At 41.6% G+C, this 25,677-nt stretch overlaps 1 protein-coding gene across 7 annotated transcripts; it reads left to right on the forward strand.

Moving 5' to 3' along the window:
• The first annotated feature begins 105 nt into the window (after nt 1-105).
• Nucleotides 106-19,499, forward strand: CEP57L1 (centrosomal protein 57 like 1). Of its 7 annotated transcripts, XM_069973627.1 has the most exons (13): nt 125-170; nt 4,857-4,909; nt 5,608-5,664; nt 6,781-6,955; nt 8,259-8,435; nt 10,748-10,869; nt 11,091-11,189; nt 13,049-13,126; nt 14,037-14,126; nt 15,183-15,263; nt 15,344-15,576; nt 17,012-17,156; nt 19,123-19,497. In XM_069973627.1, the coding sequence occupies exons 4-13, from the start codon at nt 6,787-6,789 to the stop codon at nt 19,381-19,383; spliced, it is 1,455 nt and encodes a 484-aa protein (XP_069829728.1). In that variant the 5' UTR covers nt 125-170; nt 4,857-4,909; nt 5,608-5,664; nt 6,781-6,786; the 3' UTR covers nt 19,384-19,497. The 7 variants fall into 7 exon arrangements, with proteins under 7 accessions (XP_069829729.1, XP_069829728.1, XP_069829727.1 ...); XM_069973626.1 differs by lacking the exon at nt 5,608-5,664 and having other exon boundaries at nt 134-170; XM_069973624.1 differs by lacking the exons at nt 125-170; nt 4,857-4,909 and adding an exon at nt 4,928-5,068 and having other exon boundaries at nt 14,037-14,105; nt 15,186-15,263; nt 19,123-19,499.
• Nucleotides 19,500-25,677: the final 6,178 nt, after the last annotated feature.

Raw genomic sequence — 25,677 nt, forward strand, 5'->3', positions numbered from 1 at the left:
ATCCACAAGATAGAACTGATAAGAGCTGTAACCCCATTGGCTAACGTTCTAAGAATTGTCAAATGACTGACCGGGTGGGCGGGGCGCTGTGCTGGGTTACACAAGCCCCGCCCCCAGCGCTCTGTATACACTGTACTGATCCGTTGGTCATCGCAGCGCCCGGGACGCAGGTAGGTAACGCTGCGGTACTGCGGATATATCGCTACGTATGTACGGGGTAGCTGTGCTTGCGTATGGGGGAGAGTATTTGCTGTAATTCATAGGGACAGCAGTGCGGTTTGTCGCTGTGCAGAGGTGTCGTGCATAATAATGGAGCAGGGGGTTGAAGCAATGCAGTGGATGAGATCAGTATCTAAAAACTGATACGTTACCGCACATCCGGTACAGGTAACGGTGTCAGTGATTGGTGGATTAGAACACCTGATACACTGTGAGGCAGAGAGACCATCATAGACTGCAGACTCCCATGATGGCAGGCACACCTGTGAGCACACACAACCCTGTGATGGTGGACAGGCTTAGCTCCTGTTCACACACAGCCGTCTGCGTTAGTTTGGAACTATAGTCACTGTGTGTGTAAATGCACCTACATCAGCTTCCTCATATATTGGAGACCTATGGTCTACCAGCCCTACTAATATATTAGGCTGGGTTCACACTGCGCTTTTTGCAATCCGATTAACGTATACGTTTTATGGGGGGGGGGGGGGGAAGGATGCAATGGTGTGTCATTCGTTTTTCCATTGACTTCCATTATAAAAAATAAAAAAAAAGGATCAAAACAGATGCGTTTTTTTTTTAAGTTTACCTGTCGTTTAATTTTTTTTTTTTTGAAGAAATCAATAGCACTGGCGATTTTAAGAAACTTTGTAATTGGGATTATTAGCTGAAAAATGCTTTTTTATAATGAAAAAGTAGTTTGAAGCTCTCCCCCCTGTCTTCATTGTTCTCTATGGAGAGGGGAGGGGTGGAGGGAGATGAGGCACCAAAACAGGACAACAAAGAGTTAATTTACAGCTACATCACTATCTCCTCTGAAGTCAGCACTGACCTCTGAATACCGGCTTTCACACAGGTCCCACTGTGTAATCCTTAGTTCTCTGCTCTCTGCTTGGACTAATCTCCCTCCTCCCCCCTCCCCTCTCCATAGGACAGACAGGGCCCAACTGATGTAAATGGGAAAAGTCTCTTTGAATGCAGATAGTGGAATATTTGCCTAATAAACCCAATTACAAAGTTTCTTAAAATCGCCTGGACTATTGATTTCTGCAAAAAAAGAAAAAAAAATGACAGTGACACTCTTAACTTACACAAAAATACCGTTGACTGCGTTTTTCTGTCCGGTAAGAGTACCCAATTAAAAACAGATATGTTGAACGGACTGCAAAAACGCAGTGTGAACCCAGCCTTACAGGGTATATATTTGAAATTAGAATTTTGACAACTGATGAGTTGAGGGACTGAGCTGTAAGAGCTTTAGAAGAGGTGCAGGCAGAGTATTAAAGGGAAACAGCACGGATGTGCATAGATCTATGCTGGCCGTCTCCAGCTGCCCATAACATGAGCATCGTCTAGATACCTTTATGCTGTGTGGTCTGGCATCTTTGGTAAAAAATTATCTTTATTTTGGGCTGACCACTTTATAGTAAAATTACTGAGTGTACAGAATTAGTAAGTGTACTTACCATAGTAAGTTAGTAAGTGTACCCCATAGAGCTAAAATGAAGCATCTCTCCTCCAGGCTTTGTCATCCTGCTCGATATGCTGAAAGGTGACCCTGTCCATAAAAGAGCTGAACATGGTGGAGCATGTGACCCTGCCCCTCCCTCTGTGTCCTCCATAGACATACACAGGCTCAGTGGTGGACACTAGGGGGCGGGGCAGGGTCACATGCTCCTCCATGTTCAGCCATCTTATGGACAGCATTACCATTCAGCATACAGAGCAGGAGAGGTGCCTGATATTAGCTCTGTGAGGTACAGAGGGAGCTGCTGTCAGTATATACAGTGAGTACAGTTACTTATACTGTACACTGAACAATTTGACTATAAAGTGGCCAACCCCTTTAAGGGGGTTATTCAAGATTTTTTTTAATGTATCCTTCCATTAATGTAACAATGTGATGTTTTCCCACTTAGTATACCCCTGTTTATAATTATTTACAGTTCTGGCAGTCCAGGTGACCCTGTCTTTTCCTGTTTCCCAGTATACAATGTGACATGTGATCTCTCCCTGCTGGTATCCACCTTCATTACATGTGTAATCCTAAAAGGGAATGTATCGCCTAGATACTGAAACATGTTCCTTTTGTTTTTTTCCTCATTTTTTTTTACGTTTTGACTGTAATTTCTTTTTTTTTTTGTACGTTTTTATGGGGGCTGCCACCTTGCTTGAGCTGTTCTTAACAGCATTTAGTCATATGCTTCACAGCAAGCCTCATGGTCTTTAAAGGGGTTATCCAGCGCTACAAAAACATGGCCACTTTCCCCCTACTGTTGTCTCCAGATTGGGTGGGGTTTTGAAACTCAGTTCCATTGAAGTAAATGGAGCTTAATTGCAAACTGCACCTGAACTGGAGACAACAGTAGGGGGAAAAGTGGCCATGTTTTTGTAGCGCTGGATAACCCCTTTAACAACAATAGACAGAGTCTGTCCCCTTGAGGTGAAAGTGAAACATTAGTGAGCGTGCTCTGTGACCTCTTGGACAGGTTATTCCACAAGAAGCTGCTATTGTCTTATACTGGTGCTAGCTATCTACTCATGTCACATGTTGCTGTAATGCTGTACAGATCACTTTACAGCAGCTCCTCTTATCACTACAGTTAGAACAGGAGGTCTCCGCTTAAGGCCCTATTACAGGGAACGATTATCGTTTAAAAATTTGCTAAAACGATCAAAATGAATGATTATCTGTCCGTGTAATAACACCCAACGATGAAATGACAAATAAAAAATCGTTCATTTTGGTCTTTCAACATGTTGAAAAATTGTTTGTACTTTGTGTAATAAGTCGTTTAGTTGTACCTTCCTAAGCACATATACGTCTGCGTCATGGACTTTAAAGTGTCACTGTCACCCCCCTCAGCGGCCATTGGTGTGGGACAATCTAGAGGGGGTGGGGCCTAGAGCTTTAGGCTGGTCCTTCCAATGGCTGCTGAGGGGCGGGGCCTATGCAGTAATGATGTCACAGATGGGCGGGGCTAAGTGGCGCTAGGGGTGGAGCGATGTGGCACATAGGCTATGTTTATTTTTATTTATAAAATGGAAAAAGGGTGGTGATTCAAACTCTTATTAGGGGAGGGGATTTTTTTTTTATTAATAAAAAAAAACATATATTTATTTTTCCTTTTTTTTTTACACATTAATTAGAAGCCCCCAGGGGGACTTCTATATACAGAGCACTAATCTCCCATTGAAATCAATGCTGTGTATATAATAGGGCACCAATCCATTGGATCAGTTCTCTATTATACTGGTCTGCTGCAGACCAGATCAATAGAATGCCGAGCCGGGATCAGCGTAATTCCGACGCTGAGGCCCGGCCGGGTAAGTTGAACGGTTGGGCTTACACACTCTAGGCCACGCAATTTGACACAGGGCTGCAAGTTTAAAAGTTGTTTCTCAGGACAATACCTGCGTCACCTGCCGAACGGACCCCAGGACAGATCTTGAATCAAAAGCAGCTATCTGATGGTATTAGCGGTTGGGGGGCAGATTGTCTGTACGCTTTAACAGGAGATCCACTTTTTAAAGGTGTGTTCCGCTCAAAAAACAACTTTTCAGATGTTGCGGCCTATGGGGATAATATAACAAGAAACCTATTCTTACCTGTTCATGTTCTCCTGATGTCCTTCTATATCATCTTGGGGTCCCCAACTGAGCCATCCTGCCTCCTCTTGTGAGACATGCTGTCACCCCCAGACCTGTCAGTCTCTGAAGTGGAGGAGAGATCACTCAGTCGGGGACCCGAAGATGATGCAGTAGGACACTGTGGGAACACAGAAAGGTAAGAAGGCCCGTCTCTTGACCCGTTCTTTTTTTATCAATATCTTTCTTTGTAGATGAGGTCTCCAGAACTGGACACAGTATTCCAGATGTGATGTCACTATAAAGCGGGATCACAATTTTCCCTCTTCCTATTGGTTATACCTCTAGCTATAGGCTATGTTTACACACACTATTTTTTTCAGTCTTTTTTCAACCAAAACCAGGAGTTGGTTGAAAACACAGAAACTGTGCAAATCTGTCAACTATAATTTTGCCCTGCCAGTTCCACTCCTGGTTTTGGCTAAAAAAAAAAAAGACTGACGGTAATACTATGTGTGAACATAGCCATACAGCCCAGCATACGATTAGCTGGTGACTCGTTTTAAGGTTGTCTGAAACTAATATTTTTAGTTTTTTAATATTTTGTTAGTAGAAAAGACTAACTAGATCTTAAAAACACATCTCCAGACCATTTACTCATTCAAACCTTAGACTTGACTGTGAAAATTCAGATGGCGGTCTAGAAGTGAAAAATACATATACACTTCTGGGCCTTCTTCAGCCCCTTACAACATCCTGATGTCGGCCTTGTTTGTCGGGTTCCTGGTGGTACTGTCCTCCATCCTGTGACTGTAGATTTTGCAGGGTCCAGAAAGCTGGTTCCCCCGTCTGGTTAGCACTCAGTAGAATATTGTAATATTGGGAGGATCCCCATGCTTTGGGCAATTTAGTGTAGGTCTTACTAATAAGCTTTTTGTAGATCCCGGCATTCCATTATTTTTATTGACTTGTCAAAATAGTTTATTAGGAATACCTCTTTAAGTCTCTTGCTGCAAAAAAAATTTTTTTGTGTTGTTTTTTTTTTGCAGTCTAGTGCTGTGAAGCTGTGGAAAAGCACTCCTACAAGAACTGGCACTAACAAGTACTGCAGATTCCGAAAGAACTGGATATATCCCAATAAAACAGAACAAACAGGCCTATTAGCGCTGATACTGTAGTATAGTAAATGAATCCCGAAAAATATCCAGCAGTTGTTGTGATATTGGAAAGGATTAAATCCCTCATTGCTCTAGATAAAACTGTATGTCACCTTTGAATATCACATTCATATGAATGTACATTAGAAAATGGGCAGATAAACCACTGATAAGCCTTTGTCTTCGCTGGTGGCCATTTGCAGAGTTATAAAATTGCATTTTTCTTTGGAAGCCGAAGTGTCACAGAAGTAAAGCTGAGCCACAGCATACATGACTTTTCCCACACCTCTCCCTGCTTCGACTAATTGACGTATAGTGCTGGAGGCTCAGCCCTGTACATCAGTCAAGGCAAAGAGGAGCTGGGATTGATGTGCATGCTGCGTCTCAGTATTACTTCTGTAGCACTTCAGCTTCCAAAGAAAATGCAATTTTATAACCCTGCAAATGGCCATCAGCAACTGGCACAAAGGGCATTATCTTCCAATCACCGATCTGCCTTTGTCTGCAGCTCTGTACCTGGTACAGAACCGAATGAATCCCTTTTAGAATTTTTTTAAAGATTTGTTGGTAATGTGTTTTGTTTTTTTTACTTTATATTTTACTATCTACATTATGACATTTTTTTTAATCTTTCCATTTTCAGTCTAGCCACCTGCAGTACAGCATTGCTGGTTGGGCTTTGTGGACAGGTGCTGTACATGTAAGGCATGTTCTTACTATAAAACATATAGGCCATAGGCTGTATCCATTTTTATGTGCTTGTACATGATCCACTTGTTTGCGTGTGGGTCTTATTTCTTGTTCTGTTTGAAACAATAGAAAAAAAAAATGTGCTGGACATTATTATGGGAACAGCTATCTTGCCTAAGCTTTTTTTTTCTCCCTACATTATCTAAAGCGAAACATTATAGCGAGAACCATGGTAATGGGCAACAGTAGTCTGGAGCAGACACAATGAAGTGAATGGGAGAGGTTTTTGGGCATGCTATGTGACCTTACTTAAAGGGTCAAATGACCCTTTAAGTAAGGTGCAGATATATATTCCACAGCTGAATAGAGCACTTGGCACATAAGTTTATTCATGGTGGTGGTAAGCCCAGCGGTCAGCCGCCCCCCCAAACACACACACACACACACACACAGATCAGATAGTGTCCACAGGAAAGGGAATTATTTTTTATTTCGGGAAGACCCCTTTAAAAACAAGTATATAGATTTTTATTGATTATTGTTTAACTCGACAACAGAATTTTTTTTTATTGCTTTGTGCACCACCCAATAAAGGGCCGAGTATACAAGAATTTTTTATAAAATACTATGTAGGAATGTACATATTCAGTTTCACATGCGTTATACGTGACGTGATCTTGTTTTGAAGGATATCCTTCTACCATCTGTTGTACAGCAGTTTTCATTACTGTCGGTATTCTGTGGTGGAATATGCTAATTTCTACAAGCTTTAGCTAATCTAGACAGATGGCGTGGCTGTTGTATTTCATGATTAAGGCAAATTGCAATAGTGTAGGGAAGAAAAAAAAATTCCAAAACTTAAAAATAGAATCGGTGAGACAATTAAAATGTCCCCGTTTCCTCTTCCATCATGAAATGATGAAGTGACAGATTTAAAGGACAGGATAGATAAATCTAGACCTATAATTTAAAGGGGTTGGCCACTTTACGGTATGTTCACACTAAGTAAATGTGGCGGAATTCCGCAGTGGACCATAGTCTATTAGGGGGCTTGTTCGCCTCCACTCCCGCCACCCTCTGTGCAAAAAAATGACATGTTTTCTATGTGTTGCTTTATTTCTTGTAGACTAAAATGGACTCTGTGCTGAAGGACAGTTACCTGGGCAGCTTCTGTTACCCTCCTGATTCTGTACCTATTGCAGACCTTCTTGAGTCCAAATCTTCATCTTCACGAAAACTGATGGCATTAAAGCACAACATTCCCCATTCATATGATATTCTTGAAGCTCCAAATAGCACAGGTAAAATAGGAATTTACAATCAGAAAAAAAATAATAATAAATGGTTGTCTGGTGCCAAAAAAATAAGAACTACCTAGGCTGGCGAAGAAAAAAACAAACAAACTTATACTTACCTCCCCTGATTCCTGTCCCAACATCACCTTTCCTATTTTACATGCAGGAAGTTGGCATTTAGAGGTGGGTCACTGTCTGCGGTGTTAACATTTCCTACGTGTTGAAGTTAAAGTGTCCCTGTCGTTATAACTTTCAAAATCTAAATCAACAGTAGATGTGATATAAAGCAAGAATGCAATTTACATTCATTATTTTTGTTGTTATCATGCTGTAAAACAAAGCTGAACTTACCAGAAATCCAGGTCCAGTCATCCTGAAGGCAGATTTTTAGACTTGTGCTGGTTGGAAAAAAAAAAAAAAAAAGACTAAACACAGGAATTCCAGACAGTACAGAGAGTCACGGCTCAATGACATGACTGCCTTCTCCCTGTGAGCGCTCAGGTGTCCTGGGAAACACAGTACTTCCTGTTTTCTGACTCTTTGAGAAAAAAAAAGTCATAGCACAGGAAGAGCCGTGTTCCTCATGATAACTAGGGATGGTCCGAACCGAGTTCGTACGGAGTTCGTACGAACCCGAACCATCCGCAATGATTACCGCTGTATCCCAGTTTTCCAGGCGGTCCTCCCGCTGGATCCTCCCGCTGCACGGAGCGGGCAGACAGCGGTAATCCGATGCCGAGCGTTCGGGTTCAGCCGAACCCGAACCTCAGCGGGTTCGGACCATCCCTAATGATAACTAAAAAAAATAATGTAAATTGCAAAGTTGTTTTATATCACATCTAATTTTGGTTTAGATTTTGAAAGTTATAATGACAGGTACACTTTTAGATCAGCAAGCGTTAAGTAGTGGGGATTAGTGTAGGTAAATATAATTTTTCTGCTTAATTTTAACGTGTACCTGTAATTTTCGTCCACTTCTGGGTTGGCAGCGAGATCCACTGCTAAACCAGATTAGCAGTGGATCTTGCCACTGATTCGGAAGCCGCCCATAACGACAGGTACACTTCAAGTTAAAATGGGGAGGGGAAATGGCACCAGACAACCCCTTTAAGCAGTTCTGTTGCTTGTCTATTGCAAGAATAAGAGATTTTTTTAGTATTTCGTACATCTATATGTGTTAGAAAGCATCTACTACACACACTTCAGTTTAGATCTATATTTTTTATTTCGATTGTCATTCTGTTTTTCTTTTTTTTTTTTGATTCTTCTGGTGAACTGGAAGCCTAACTATTTACATTTTACATAATAGCTCTTGTTTCTGCACTGAAGACTCTTCAGGAGAAGATTTCCCGGTTAGAACTTGAGAAGTCTACAGCCCAGAACCACTTAACAACCCTGCCGAGGGAGACAGGAGAATATAAGAAGGTTTGGTTTAGCAAAGAGAAAAGTGACTCTCCTCAGCTTGAAGCTGGTGGACAAAAAAATGGTAAGCTTTTAACTGGCCTCCTTGCCTGTCAATCACCCTGCAGAGCGCGCTGACAGGACCGAGAGCCGTGACTAGTCACTGCCCAGATGACTAGTTCACAGCTCTTCCCCAGTCTCGCATGCAGTATTAAAATGCATTTTACAGCTCATGAAGCCCAGGGAGCCCTGATCCCCCGACACCAGGTGCTCCTCTGTAAATCATCTGTTTACTGGCCCCATAGACTTTTATAATGAAGTGGCAGGGCAAAGAACACAGAGCCAAGTAGTGAAATCATTTGTGTCAAAAAAAAAAAAAAAATGTAATGACCAAGGATCTTATTTTCTTATTTGTTATTTTGTCACATGACACATTAAAAGATTTTGTGCAGCTTTTGCACTGGGGTCCCTGCAAGGATATAATTAAAGGAGAAGTTCGGCCAAAATAATTTTTTGATATGTTATTACTTATGGAAAGTTATACAAATTTCTTATATTAATTATGGGAAATGCACATATAGGGCTATTTCCATTAATTTAGTAGATCATGGAGTGTTAGAATTCTTTCAGATACAGTGACGTCACGACCCAGGGTGTAATTCCTATGGAGTGTCCAGCAGGGGGCGCTCTATATGTAAAAGTCTTTATTGTGACTTATTGTTTCTATGGATGTCTTATGTAAAGTAATGGAATGTAGTGTACAGTGTGCTTTATTGAATGAATACATTTATGGAATACTTTGGGGAGCAAGGGTCCTTGCTCCCCAAAGTATTCCATAAATGTATTCAATCACTACATTAGGAGGGCACCGAGCAGGGAGGGCGAGAGGTGCCTGTGCATCTACCTCCCCCCTCCCTCCCTGCTCAGTGCTGCTGCAACATATACACAGTACTACTTCTCCCATCATCTGCTCATAGTATGAGCAGATGATGGGGGTGTAGTACCAGGGCTGATCTCCATCACCCGCCGAACCACCGCAGCACTGGACTATATACACTGAACTACCACTCCCATCACCTGCTCATAGTATGAGCAGGTGATGGGAGTAGTAGCTGGGTTATCCCTATAACATGCCTGCTGATGCCGCAGCTGATGCCGCCGGGCGCAGGGGGGAGCCGCTCATCACAGTGCAGTGCAGCCATCATGCCCCCTTCGCTCCCCCCTCCTCCTCCTTCCGGGATCAGGCCAAACTTCCCCCTATCCCATGGCTGACTCCCCACCCGGCTGCGCTCTCCCCTCACACATACCGGCTCCCGGTGCTTCCCGGTGTCTGCACTGACCGTCCTCTCCCACACATGCCGATCGGGAAGCACCGGAAGCCGGTATGTGTGAGGGGAGAGCGGCGGCCGGGCGGGGAGTCAGCCATGGGATAGGGGAAAGTTTTGCCGGATCCGGAAGAAGGAGGAGGGGGGAGCGGAGGGGGCATTATGGCTGCACTGTGATGAGCGGCTCCCCCCTGCGCCCGGCGGCGTCAGGCATGTCATAGGGATAACCCAGCTACTACTCCCATCACCTGCTCATACTATGAGCAGGTGATGGAAGTAGTAGTTCAGTGTATATAGTCCGGTTTGGCGGGTGATGAAGATGGCCCTGGTACTACACCCCCATCATCTGCTCATACTATGAGCAGATGATGGGAGGAGTAGTACTGTGTACATGTGGCAGCAGCACTGAGCAGGGAGGGAGGGGGGAGGTAGATGCACAGGCACCTCTCTCCCTCCCTGCTCGGTGCCCTTCTAATATACTGATTGAATACATTTATGGAATACTTTGGGGAGCAAGGACCCTTGCTCCCCAAAGTATTCCATTCATGTATTCATTCAATAAAGCACACTGTACACTACATTCCATTACTTTACATAGACATCCATAGAAACAATTAAGTCCCATAGACTTCTACATATAGAGTGCCCCCTGCTGGACACTCCATAGGAATTACACCCTGGGTCGTGACGTCACTGTATCTGAAAGAATTCTAACACTCCATGATCTACTAAATTAAGGGAAATAGCCCTATATGTGCATTTCCCATAATTAATGTACATTAGAAATTTGCATAACTTTCCATAAGTAATAACATATCAAAAAATAATTTTGGCCGGACTTCTCCTTTTAAGTTGTGCAGGTGAAATACTCTGTATGCAATATACACTGAGGCACAGTGGTGTAAACTGCCCACAGCAACCAATCACAACTCAGCTCTTATTTTACCAGAGCTGTAAGCTAAACTGTGATTGGCTGCTGTGGGCAGTTTATACCAGTGTGTAATTTATACCTTTTGATGAATCTCCTTAAGTCTTCCTAAATATTTGCCATTGTTTCTTCTCACCATACTAGATGTCATTGGCCAGCTAAATGCAGCTGAGGAACGTTGTGCGCTTCTCGAGAAGCAGCTAAGCTACATGAGGAAAATGGCTCTTCATGCAGAAGTGGATAAGAACACCATTATGGACCAGCAGGTGCCTTTGCATGTTCTATCAGTTCTAGATCATACATCAGAAAATTGTTTAGTACAGAGTGGCCTTATGTATGTTTCATAAAACTGCGTATACTGTATTTATAATCAAAGTAATAAGGAGAATTGAGTCTGTCGGGTCCAGGTATTTACTAACCTAGACATATTTACTCTGCAGAGATGAGAACTGTTGTATTTAAATGGTCTTCCTCAATGTATCCATAGACTTTTCTAAAGCGAGATAATATACAGGACAAACTGGAAAAGCTTGAGTTATTAGAGAAAGAATGTCTTCGACTCACAGCCACTCAGCAGATTGCAGAGGTAAGACACATCATCTGGAAATATCTATTATTTTGTATGGAGTATGGAGGAGAACATAACCATGCTCCTCTTCCAGCATCCTCCATAGGCATATACAGGCACAGAGGCACATATTCTTTAGAAGGGGTGGATCGGTGCACTGAGCACAGTAGCTCCGCCCCTAGCGCACCAAAACGGCTAATTAGCATAAATATTAAACTATTACCACATAAACCGCACCAAGGATGAAGGTAAGAAACTTACCTTTACCATCAGCACCCTGTGCACTATAGCGAGATATCAGCAAGTTAGAGTCTTCTGACCTGCTGATGGTTTCCCTTTAAGTATCTGTACCACTTCTGCAATTAGAGGAGTTTTCTCCAATAGCTTGTTGTCAGGAGGCTGTTTGGCTTCCATGAAGACCATGTGAGCAGTAGCTGGAAAATGTGTGACATCTACTGGTCCAGTCTTTGCTAGGCTTCACTTTCTGGTGTTGGGTTGAGACATTGTCACTTTGCCGATGTCTGGCTGAGCCCCACAGTCCTGTTCCATATAGAGCACAGCGGAGATCACGAAGGTGACCAGCAGTGTCTTATGGAAGCTATTCACTTCTCATGGGGTCCTCTGGGTTTCACTAAAGTGCCTGCAGTTTGATAGGAAAAATTCTGCGTATTTTGATATTATCCCTTAAAAACTGTCATGATTTGTGATGAAGGCCTCTGATACAGATGTGAACTAAGCCTAACTTTATAGGGAAATGCTATAATAAATAAACAAGAAATGAAAAGCTGCTACAAAATTCAATAAGATTTGGAGAAAATGGATGACTACTCCTGACCTTGCGCCCCCAGTTTCCCGCACATAAGCCATATTGCCTGTATCCTGTGATGATGGTTTGTGTACTCTTTAAATTGTCAAATTTTCGGTACTATGATTGTTTAGGTTAGGACTCTTTCTTTGGAAAGGCTGAAAAACAATTATAATTTCTGATATAAGCCCTGTAACGAAAGTGTTGCCACATATGTATTTCTATCCCACTATAAGGAATGGGAATGGGTGGAGAGGGTATGCCCTTTTGGGGTTTTGTTTGTATTGGGGGATAAAATTTTTGGAAAAAAAAAAATTGATTTAAAAAATTATCCAAATTATCTCATGCAATAATTGTTACAGATGAGCGAGTACTCCTCAGTTGAGTAGGTATTCAATCGAATAATACACTATTCAAAATACTTGTGTGTTTTTTTCGTTAACCAATAACTATGCAGGGGGTGTGAGACAGGCACTAGGAGCACACAGGCAGTGAAAAAAGCATGTGACCTCTAGAGTATAAGAATAGGGGATTTCAGATTCGTTTTTTAGATGCTACTTGGAGCTAGAGAGGTAGATATTGTGTAGCAGTGACAGTTAGGTGTTAGGTGATTTTAGGCAGTAGAGACCCACAAAAGCCATTGTTAGGGCTAAAACTGTAGACAGAGCAGAGCTTTAGCTAAAGATATACAGCTATTAAACCGGCTAGCCGCACATCAGTGTACTCAGCCATCACGCTCGGAGGATGTGATTAATAGGCAGAGAGGTGAATTACTGGCCTCTCTGCCTGTCAATCATGCCGCCAAGTGGGCTGACTGGCTGACGTGGGCAGAGAGTGGTGACTAGCCGTCCAGATGACTACCTCCCCGCCTATTCCTGCCACACGCCCGGGGGATTTAACTGCTTTTTTGCTGTGATAAAGCTGCTGCTGCAGACAGTATGTCCCGCAAGCTGAACAGCAGATTTATCCAGCACTGCAGAGAACCATATCAGCCAAAACAGGCTGAGTGGTTCCCTTTAAGTAAATGTGTTCTGTATAGAGTTTGATGCAGAAAACTGTTTTATGTCTGTAGAGCAAGATTCATCAGCTGGAGGAAAAGTTACACGCAGAGGAACAACATCGGAAATTAATGCAGGAAAAAGTGTTCCAGGTAAGTTAAAACTAGCACATGACTAAGGTGTAAGGCTCGGAATGATATAGTCTTATAATCTTATTGTCAAAATAAAAAATAAAAAAACTTTCCATTTGTCAGTGGTTTAAAAAAATCACTTGTAAACCTAAGTGCCTATAATACAGTCATATGTACTACTTATTAAATTGCTTGGTGCTGTATATTAACCACATTTACCAGATTGCATATGACCTGAGAAACCTCTGAGAATACACCAGACTGGTAGATTACGTGACATGAGCACTTGTATTCGCTAAGGGAAAAGAAAAACATTAGACCAGAACAGTGACTATGTGTGCGACCCCCATACTGATCCAATGTGGGTTGTGCGCATTTCGGTCTCATTGACTGTTCATTTTCATGGAGAGCTGAACTTCCGGATAATTAAATCCATTTTATTATTTTCTTATATACTGCAAACACAAAGGTCGTAGTGATTTCATTCAAATGACCCAGAGGTCTCCGCTAATATACACTGAGCTAGCAACCACTAGTGAGCAGCTACTGTAATCCTGATGTATAAAGGAAAGGTAAATTGGAGAGTCCTTCATATGTGCTGCACAAAGAACCTTTAGGGTAAGTTTACACTTACCGGATCCGCAGCTTATTTTCTGCTGCAGATCCGCAGCAGATTTCATTTAAATAACTCAACACAGCATCAAATCTGCTGCGGATCCTGTAGGTGTGATAGTTATATTGCCAAGACAAGTATCCAACCAGCAATAACCACCTCTCTTGTGTTAAGCGCATCTACACATTGCTGGTAATCTTCCAGGCCCAGAAAACCTTTTAGTGTAGGTACATCAGAGAGCCAGGGCAACCAGTATAGTAAAGAATAGTTGATTTTATTCATAACATAACATGATATAACAAGAATTTTCTCTTCTAGCTGCAAACTTGTCCTGAAGTGAATGCAATACCTGTATCCGCATCTGTAGAGAATGGTCCACAAAAGAAGGTAAAGAAACAAAAAGTGCAGGTAAAGTTTTTAACATGCCCAGTCTCTTGAAAATGCTACCAGATATATTGTTACATGATTGTTTATGGAATTCACTGGACAGTGCTACATTTCCTCTTCAGCATTGGCACTGAATTCTCGCCATGGGAGTAATGAGAACAGATAGGAGCCAAAAAAGACAATCTGCCCACAAAGCAGCCTTCCAAAGTGTGCATTATGTATAGTATACGTAGTCATCCTGCCTAGCTGATTTTCTCAGCGGTATGACAAATCACCTCTATTGTGTGATTTAGTATCCACCTGTGAGTAAAATGTTACAGTTAATATTAGTATTACTTATACTGGATTTTGTCCTAAAATTTACACTTTAAGGGGGAGATTTATTAAACTGGTGTAAAGTAGAACTGGCTCAGTTGCCCCTAGCAACCAATCAATTCCACTTTTTTTCCCTCACAGACTCTTTGGAAAATGAAAGGTGGAATCTGATTGGTTGCTAGGGGCAACTGAGCTGGTTCTGCTTTACACCAGTTTGATAAATCTCCCCCTAAGTCTTGATTTACACATCCAGAGTGCTGTCCATAAACGTGGACCCACAACTACGGACAGGACTAGGGATGTGCATCCGTAATCATTCATATTTGCCAGACTCAATCGTTAACCATTTTAGCCCCACTACCCTTCCTCCTTGCCTACTGGTGGGAATAGGAATTCTGGTGGGCCTCGCACTTTTGCTGTGATAGTAGATGATGAACTCCTCCCATATGCATTTGGAATAGATGGTTAAGGCATATTGAATAAACTAAGTATTTTCACTTTGAGGAAATGGGGCGGAATTCACCGCGGAATCCCGCCTGCCTCAGTATGATACTTTGTCTATGAGAAGGCTCACATGCCTCAGCTCCAGCTTCCCTCCGTGCAAAGAATTTACATGTCAATTCTTTGCGTGGAGAGCAGCTGGAGCGGAGGCACGTGAGCCCTCTCCTAGACAAACAGTGTCACACTGAGGCAGGCGGGGTTCCTCTGCCCATTTGCTCAGTGTGAACATACCCTTACACGTACAATTCTTATTTTATCTAGAAGAAACCTGCTGCAAGTAAAAGTACTTTTGAACCAAAGATTTCTGTGAAAACAGGAGATCTACCATTTGTAGCAGGAAAGGTGAGTGTGTTCTTTTGTGTGAGAAAGTTGATATTCTGCCTTCTCCTAAACAACTTTTTCTACTTTCTCTCTTTTTACAGTCTACCAGTACAAGTCATTCTCTTAGTGCAAATGTTCAGAGTGTTCTTCACATGATGAAACATCGAAGTCAGAGCCCAGCAGTTGCCCAGCAGCGGTCAAGATCTGTAGGACGTAAGCCATGTTCTAGGAGTTTAGGAATTAACAAAACTTCAGCAACCTATACACACTCTGCTGGGGACAGCCTGACTGATTTACTGTTGGATCTGCAAGGCGAGCTAGAAGAAATGAGTTTGTGAGTACCCATAGGACTATTATATGCTGATCTTTAACAATTATGTGAAAGTGGTTTAGGTGCTTACTAACGTAAGGCTATGGTCTTATTGTTTATCTCCTGCACTCTGAACATGGTGGTTTCGTCTCCCCCTACCTGTAGTATGGGTGCGATGCCTGGGCCCCTAGGGGACACTCCGCTAATAGGTGTAGCTACTGTCAGGAACTGGGGCAGCTGCGGAGCAGAGGATTATCGCGGTTTTGGCACGAGGGCAACACAGCTGAGAACCGGGCTCCTGACCATGCGGAGGCTGGGCATGCGATTCTTTGTTGTCCTTAGTCAGGGCACCAATTATCACACCAATGCCAAGGTTCAGAAACAACGGTAGCTGTATATTTATTGTAACGGTGGTAACTAATAGCAACAGTCTCTCCGGATGCAACCGGGAATAAGGCAGTCTTAAGTAAAGCAGAGTAATGGGTGATGCTGCAATAGGCTGTAGGTGAGTGGGCTGGATGATGGGAGTAGTAGTGGTACTGAGGAAGAGATGCTGGGTGGAATGGAACTGAGATGAATACTTGCTGTTGATGATTAGAGAAGATGATGAGAGGAATGACTGAAGAACGGCACCCAGATGAGGATCTTGAAACTCGAGACAGGAACACAGCCAATGGACTGTAGCAGCAGAGCACACCGAGGCTCCTCTTCTGAAGGTGAAGGAGTCACACACACAACCTATCCCCTCTGTGGTAGGGAATAGACTGTGGTACAGCAGGAAGTCACATGGTATCCCCCAGCCAAAGCTCAATGGCTATTGGGGGTACCATGGCAACAGGGCACGGTCACGTGATCACCAGCCTCTGCATTATCACCATTAGGCATATACAGTGAAATATACATGAGACATGGGTGTAATGACAAAACCTGAATACTGCTGGGGCTTACACAACACACAGTTGCAGTGGACCACGGCCTTCCCAGAACAAGACTAGTTATAATAAAGAGGTAGATACAAACTAGTGAACAGATGGCCTGTTCTGGGCCACTACATGGGACATGCCATGCCTGGCTTTACCACTTTGCCACCTCTCAGGAGAGATCATGTTTCATATGCTGGGCAGCAGATAATGCAGTTACCAGCAAGTAGGAGAACAGCAGAGCAATGTCTGATACTCGGAGGCTTCTTGTCTTCTGAAGAAATCACTTACAATAGCCCTTTAAGACTATACAAAGCTTGGTACTCATCATACAGCTTTCCTCAAATGACATCTAAATTTTTTCTTACATTTACTTGTGCCCTGTTTCTATTACTATGGCTGCATCTGTATTTTTTTTGTGAATCAGGAAACTGTAATATTTAGAAGGGAGCTAAGAGAAAAATTTACCCAGTGTGGTACCTGCAATCTATAGAGGCTGTCTAGAATAAATATTTAATTGGAGTTGTCATGTGTTGCAGTGACCATCAAGAGCTGCTTAAACAGATAAATGATATGAAGGACAACGATTTACGTGAAGATTTAGAACGGGAAATGGATTGCCTTGTCAAACAGATGGAAACTAAAAGTGACCAAATACTCAAGCTGAGAAGACATCAAGCAAATGTAAGGAATTAAATGACTTTTATTCTCACTTTCATTACTTGCAGCAATACTTTTTAAGGGTCTGTCCACACTACGGAATCCTGGTGGATCACTCACCGCTGGCTCCGCAGCTTGCCCACATGGCTTCGCGCATCTTAGCTGGTCCCATAGACTTCATTGCAGATTCCACCATCAGCCTGAAGAATGAGCAGGTTCATTCTTCGGGCGGATGGCAGAATCTGCCAAACCATAGAATGAAGTCTATGGGACCAGCGTAGATTGGGCCAAGCTGCGAAATCAGCGGTGGGTAATCTGCCAGGGTTCCGTAGTATGTACATACCCTCAGTCTTGGAAGGCTTCTGTACATACAAATAATGCAAACCCCTAGTTGTCATCACTATGTCCATTATATATCGCCTTCCAGAAGGGAATGGATTAATTGGATCTTTTGTTATGTACATGTTACAAATGGATGCAGATAAAGCATCAGACTTTTATGTATAAAGACTGTCTAACCATAACTGGCTTGTTAACCATGGCAGTCAAATCCATTTATTAAGTTACTCTGATTGCTCTGGGCAACAAGAGCAGTTTTGTTGTTACTTAAAAGGATTGTAAAATAGACTTTATTCTTTTTAAAATTCATAGTAAATGCACTTGCTAATACAGTGAAATCTTGGAGTACGAGCATCATTTGTTCTGGAAACATGCTTGTAATCCAAATCACTAATCTCAAAGCAACTTGTAATCCAAAGCTTCACTGTTTATACTTGGTTTCATAAAAGCCAGGATTCTGGTCTCTTCTACAGTCCCAGAAGTACTATGTTTGGGCCCGCTGCTTAGCCACACACCCTCCTTCCAACATGCCACCGACACAGAAAACAGGGCAACATTGCTCTGCTTTATTACAATGGCAGAAGCACAGGAATACAAGAGTACTGACTTTCTGTAGGATGATCTAAGAATTCTGAATGTTACATTAGTTAGGGCATGTTCTTAAAAAAAAAATAATATATATATAATATAAAATTTATTAAATCTTGGAATTAGCAGTTGTCATGAACACTTCCCCTTAACACTTAGTGCTCCAATAAAAAACCCAAAACTGCTCACTGCCCTCTGTAGTCACAGCAGTGTTCCCTTTTACACAGTAGTCGCAGGAGTTTACCCCTTTGCCTATGTTTCTCCTAGCAGACATTGCAGACTGCCCCCTTCCCAAGTGGTCACAGTAGTGCCTCATCTTCTTCACTTTAAAAACTATTAGCTGTGGCCACTTATCAAGCAGTCACTTTTAATATCTTGAATATTGAATGACAACTCTTTAACCTCTTTATAGTTTACATACATATTTAAGTTGCATTAAGAAACAAGTCCATCAAGTTCAACATTTCTTCTGCCCTGGTTGGTGGCCCTAGAGTAAGGCCTTATGCACATGTTCAGTATTTTTATTTTTATTTCCAAGCCCGTAGATTCCTTCCACTATCCACCCATACAATCCGCTAAAAATATGTAGCGCATGCGTATTTCTGTAAATCCTTTTTTTTAATCAACATGTCAATTATAATTCATCCATATTTTTTTATGGAAATTATGGAAAAATCGTGATGCCAAACGGGTTTCAATCTGTAAAAAATAGCATGCCCCATTGATTTCTATGAGAGATCCGTAAAAAAATCTGGGCCTGCACTAGGGCATGTCTCCCCCCTCACCCCCCCCCCCCCCCCCAGCATTGGTTTGCGTCCTTGTAATCTACTGATTGTGTGAATAGCCCAATAGACAACAATGTGCACTTATACGGAAATACTGATCCGTAGATTACGGGACGTGTGAATAAGGTCTTAAGCATAACACAAATCCTCGAGTCTCCTGGTTGCTGCTCTGCCTTAGGCAGTTGAACACTCTCCCATCCCTTCTGTAGGAAATGCATGTGGCTACCAACATTATTGTAATTTCTTTTTCTTTCATAATATATCTTTTGTTTATCCAGGTTATCAGACTTAAGAAAGCAGCTCGGTCAATGAAGAAACTCTCTTCCAATGCTAGACTAGTCGTTGCAGGGGAGGCTCGCAAAGCAGATATACCAGCTACCCCAAGAAGGAAAGAAATTCCAGTTACTCCCATGAAGATGGGGGAAACTCTGTCAAGAAGTACTCCAACCTCTACCAGCAAGGCCTCCCTACAGCTGTTGAAAAACGTGCAAAAGATTCAGATGACACTAAAGAAAGATGATATCATGTGGGAGAAATAGCTGCTTTATGTGGTCATTGTTTATATGTGTGTATGTGAGTGTTTATATAAGGTTTACATTCTTACTCCTATTTATTCCTGTGATTTTGGATGTCTTCTGTATTTTTAACATTTTAAATAAAGAAATAAAGATTTGTAATTTTGTGTAATCTAGTGTCACTGCTCCCGTATAAAGTTTTTTTGCTTTATTTTTTTTTTTTCACTTTCTTATTGCCTATTACCTTCTGGATTAATTCAATCCTCATGACTCTACATGTACTGCTCCTCTATGGTACTTTACCCCATGTCTGGTCATCTAATACAACCTTTAGAGTAGAGTTTTCACCTCCTAATCCTAGTTAAGTTAGTTCACAGCATCGGTTTACAGCCCTTTCACAGTCGCCTCCCTGCCTGTACATTGTAGGAAGTGATGCTATTCTATAAAACAAAGTATTCTGCAGGTGAAAATAGAATGTAAGAAATCTTTGCTAACTTATTAAAATGGATAAACCAACACATTGAGCGGACATATACGTATTCAGACCCTTTACTTAATTGAAGCCCTTTGGGGTTACAGCCTCCAGTCGTCCTGGCTATAAGAACCTGGATTTGGAGTTCTTCTGCCATTCTGGATGAGTGCCGACCGGGTTCGGGTTTGAGTCGATCCGAACCTGAACGTTCGGTGTTTGATTAGTGGTGGCCGCTGAACTTGGATAAAGCTCTAAGGTTGTCTGGAAAACATGGATACAGCCAATGACTATATCCATGATTTCCACATAGCCTTAGGGCTTTATCCAACTTCAGCAGCCACCGCTAATCAAATGCCGAAAGTTCGGGTTCGGATGGACTCAAGCATGCTTGAGGTTCGCTCATCTCTAGTGTCGACATGTGGCACTGGCCTCATAGCTAAAGGCAGATTGGGATATTCAATGGATGTTATATTCTTAGCAGAGATGCTGAAGGCATTGGTTAGACAGAAGTAACAGTCGGTCACATGATCCCTGTATTTCTGCCATATCCTTGAGATAGAAAACTGTATTTAAATGGTTAAATAACCAACAAAGACTTTGGTTTTTGTCAGGTATTAGCGGCGGCCCACAGCGATGCTGTGTATACAGCTCTCACGTCATGAGCCCTCTGTATACCCCTTACTGGTGCCATGACGTACAAGGTAAGTTGTGGTGCCTTAAGGGGTTAATATTCTGACGAACAATAGATGAGGAACATTTTTTAGATTCTCAACAGACACATAGAGAAAGTGAGAAACAGACATAACAAATTCATAGTATACTGCCAAAAGTCCCTATCCACACCTCCGACCATACAGGTCACACCAACCTTGTTATATAGACAGGAGGCCACACGAATATAGATGAAATAGAGACCAAAGACAAAAGTAGGCAGGACCAAGTGACTACAATAGATTCCAAAAAAATGACTTAATACATTTGACTCATATAAGGGTAGACTATGTCTACAGAAATGTTTTTAAGAACCCTTTAGAGAAAAGGGAAGTAGATCAAAGATTCCAACTTAAGGGCAAAATTGTAATTTTTCCTTAGAAAGCAGGATCAGAAATGATGGCCATGAAATATGGATCCAAGGAGGTTAAATTTACAGTCCACTAAAAGAGGCAATTTATTGGCAGGAGAAATGAAAGCTATGAAAGAGCGTCCAATAGTGTGTGGTATCAAATCTTTGGCCTTGAATCTATTTAGGTTTATTGATTATTTTCATGTTTGCAAAATACCAACAGTACGACACCAAGTAAAATAAAACTTAAAGATTTTAAATATCCATATACATTCATAAAAGAAATACCATTTAAGTGTGGTGTAAGGGTTTGGTTATGTGTATCTTTATATTTTTCTTAGTGTGGGCATCCCCACACATGGAGTCTATCCCTACACTGGGTATAACAGCGAAGAAGTCAGGGGTATTAAAGTCAAGTGTTGTCATGGTGTTTACAGGTCATACAGTAAATATGTGAAGTTCGTGGTAGTAGTCAGTCGGCTTTTAAGTTATTCAAAGGTATGCTATGATTTAGGTAGCCCACATCATCCGACGCATTTCCTCCACTCCGATTTGTGGGCTCATCAGGGAGGTGGGATCGTCCTTCAGAGTAGGGTGTAGTGTAGCCCATACCCGACAACTCTTTATCTGATAAGTCTCAGATATGAGAGTGCCTTCCCTATTTTGCGTAGGATATTGTGGGTAAGACAATACCCAATACAATACAAGACAAGACAATAAGGCCCATAGGAAAATTCCAAGCTCTATTAAAGACACTACACAAATTGTGAAAGTATTAGAAGGGTTTCATTGGAAGGAGGGAATGACTCTGGCAACTCTCAACAATTAACAAGGTACGGATGCAGTGAGGAAAATTTTAGAACAATCAGATATTAGACAGGAATGATCAGATTTCTTAGTGGAATGTATTAATTTTATATTAACCCATAATTATTTTTACTTTAATGGCCAATTTTTTAAACACTGTACAGGCACCGTCATGGGGAACAGATTCGCACCCAGGTATGCTAATTTATACATGGATCTTGGTTAGCCACCAAATGATTTTTTAGATGTGGTAATTTTAAAATAGGCAGATTTGATAAAAAAAATTATTTAAACTACACACGTTCAACGTTGAACGATTTTGGTTTACAAGGAATTTTATTAATTTTTAAAAAGTGAACAAAGCCCAACATAGGCTATCAGGGAAACGGGCCTACAATGGCAAACACTATAATCCACAGGTAGAAGCGTGATACAAGAACATCAGACAGCTCCTGAACATAATCAGGAGGCATAAAGTTAACATAAGGGTCTTTTTACAAGCCATCAAACAACCCATAAAAGTAATAAAATAAAAGGAATCCACAGCCCTTTTCGGGGTCTATACATCCACCCTAAAATATTGAATGATTTTGAATGGACAATTATAGAATGGCATGAAGTACAGATACCTTATAAAGCAACAAATGAACACACGCTACACCAAACAGTGGTTTTCAATTGCTTATGACTTCATTTTCTCATTCGTATTTTTCAAGGACAATTACATGTCTCATAATGAATAAAGTCACTTAAATTTTACATCACCCAGTGGCAAACGGTAGCAGAGTCTCTTAGTATGCGTCCTAATTCAGCTTGTAGCCATCAGGACACACTTCCCGGACGGGAATGAAAAGTCCAACTTCCATGCAGGGTACGCGACGTTTCGAGAGCAGCAGCTCCCTTTGTCAAGCCTAACTCATGTGTGACCCATCACCAATACATATACCCCGACCTCTCGCGAGATCTGAGATCTGTTTAAAAATAGACATAAAATAAATTAGACAACATGGAAAAATAACATATTTCTAACGGAATAAACCTCCTTCTAGTTACTACATCATAGTTTTTATAAGAAGACACTGAAATTACATGCTTCATTTAACCCTTTTGGGTTCAGTGCTTCCATCTTACTAATCCAATACACTTCACGTTGTAGCAGTTTACGCTGTGTCTGTCCACTATCAGCACACTCTACCTCTTCTAATATCATCCATCTTAATTCGCTGACCTGGTGTTTACACTGATGGAAATGTCTCGCAACACTGGTTTCTCCAAAATTTTGTTCTTTCTCATTTTTTATACTGATTTTTTGGGCATAATTTCTTATTGCACTCCGATGCTCATTCAATCTTATTTTCACCGGTCTCATCGTCTGTCCAATATAGACTTTCCCACAGGGACATTTTACCATGTACACTACCTGTTTAGAATTACATGTATGCCACCCCCGAATTTTAATTGGGTAACCCTTTGTGGGATGCATAACTTGATCCCCTTTAATTATGGCACTACAGTTCTGGCATGCTAAACAGGGGAAAGTGCCATTTTTCTTTGCTCTTAAAATTTTTTGTCTTGTTTGTTTACTCTTCCGCATATCTGCTCTCACCAGATAGTTGGCTAAAGTTTTACCTTTTCTGAAAATAAATCTTGGGGTATCCCCAAACAGTCTCCCAAACTTGGGATCAGCCTGAAGGAGCCCCCAGTATTTAAGTACAGTCTTTTTCACCATGTTCGCATGACCATCATATGTTGTAATAAACATTGGTTTAGAGCTATCTTTTTCTCTTTTCTTTCTCTTTCTAAATTCTTGTCTATTTTTCTGTCCAATTTCTTCTCCAACTTTTTCTATTTTTTGTGCGTCATACCCTCTCTCAATAAACTTTTTTGCCATGACTGTTTTTTTCAAATCATATTCCTCATCTGTACTACAAATTCTCCGAACTCGAGTGAACTGGCTACATGGGATACCTCCAAAAACTTGAGGTGCATGGCAACTATCCCTAGCTAGTAAGTTGTTACGATCTGTTTCTTTTGAGAAGAGTGTGGTTCTCAAACTACCATCTGTTTCCTTACTCACTTCTACATCCAGATAATGAATTTTTTGTAGATCACATTCCAGCGAGAACTCAATGAGTGCGTGTCTCCGGTTGAGGTAGTGGACGTACTGCTCCATCTGCTCTTTCGAGCCCTCCCACACCAGGAACACGTCGTCCACATATCTCAACCAGAGAACAACACACCCACTGAGCTCATGAGACCACACATACTCCTCCTCAAATTTGTTCATGAATATGTTAGCAAAACTGGGTGCTACAGGGGACCCCATCGAAGTCCCCTGTAGCTGGAGGTAGTAGTCCTCCCCAAACCTGAAATACCTTAAGAAAAATTATTTCAGGTTTGGGGAGGACTACTACCTCCAGCTACAGGGGACTTCGATGGGGTCCCCTGTAGCACCCAGTTTTGCTAACATATTCATGAACAAATTTGAGGAGGAGTATGTGTGGTCTCATGAGCTCAGTGGGTGTGTTGTTCTCTGGTTGAGATATGTGGACGACGTGTTCCTGGTGTGGGAGGGCTCGAAAGAGCAGATGGAGCAGTACGTCCACTACCTCAACCGGAGACACGCACTCATTGAGTTCTCGCTGGAATGTGATCTACAAAAAATTCATTATCTGGATGTAGAAGTGAGTAAGGAAACAGATGGTAGTTTGAGAACCACACTCTTCTCAAAAGAAACAGATCGTAACAACTTACTAGCTAGGGATAGTTGCCATGCAACTCAAGTTTTTGGAGGTATCCCATGTAGCCAGTTCACTCGAGTTCGGAGAATTTGTAGTACAGATGAGGAATATGATTTGAAAAAAACAGTCATGGCAAAAAAGTTTATTGAGAGAGGGTATGACGCACAAAAAATAGAAAAAGTTGGAGAAGAAATTGGACAGAAAAATAGACAAGAATTTAGAAAGAGAAAGAAAAGAGAAAAAGATAGCTCTAAACCAATGTTTATTACAACATATGATGGTCATGCGAACATGGTGAAAAAGACTGTACTTAAATACTGGGGGCTCCTTCAGGCTGATCCCAAGTTTGGGAGACTGTTTGGGGATACCCCAAGATTTATTTTCAGAAAAGGTAAAACTTTAGCCAACTATCTGGTGAGAGCAGATATGCGGAAGAGTAAACAAACAAGACAAAAAATTTTAAGAGCAAAGAAAAATGGCACTTTCCCCTGTTTAGCATGCCAGAACTGTAGTGCCATAATTAAAGGGGATCAAGTTATGCATCCCACAAAGGGTTACCCAATTAAAATTCGGGGGGGGCATACATGTAATTCTAAACAGGTAGTGTATATGGTAAAATGTCCCTGTGGGAAAGTCTATATTGGACAGACGATGAGACCGGTGAAAATAAGATTGAATGAGCATCGGAGTGCAATAAGAAATTATGCCCAAAAAATCAGTATAAAAAATGAGAAAGAACAAAATTTTGGAGAAACCAGTGTTGCGAGACATTTCCATCAGTGTAAACACCAGGTCAGCGAATTAAGATGGATGATATTAGAAGAGGTAGAGTGTGCTGATAGTGGACAGACACAGCGTAAACTGCTACAACGTGAAGTGTATTGGATTAGTAAGATGGAAGCACTGAACCCAAAAGGGTTAAATGAAGCATGTAATTTCAGTGTCTTCTTATAAAAACTATGATGTAGTAACTAGAAGGAGGTTTATTCCGTTAGAAATATGTTATTTTTCCATGTTGTCTAATTTATTTTATGTCTATTTTTAAACAGATCTCAGATCTCGCGAGAGGTCGGGGTATATGTATTGGTGATGGGTCACACATGAGTTAGGCTTGACAAAGGGAGCTGCTGCTCTCGAAACGTCGCGTACCCTGCATGGAAGTTGGACTTTTCATTCCCGTCCGGGAAGTGTGTCCTGATGGCTACAAGCTGAATTAGGACGCATACTAAGAGACT

Source organism: Dendropsophus ebraccatus, chromosome 6, assembly GCF_027789765.1.
Source record: "Dendropsophus ebraccatus isolate aDenEbr1 chromosome 6, aDenEbr1.pat, whole genome shotgun sequence".
NCBI lineage: Eukaryota > Metazoa > Chordata > Amphibia > Anura > Hylidae > Dendropsophus > Dendropsophus ebraccatus.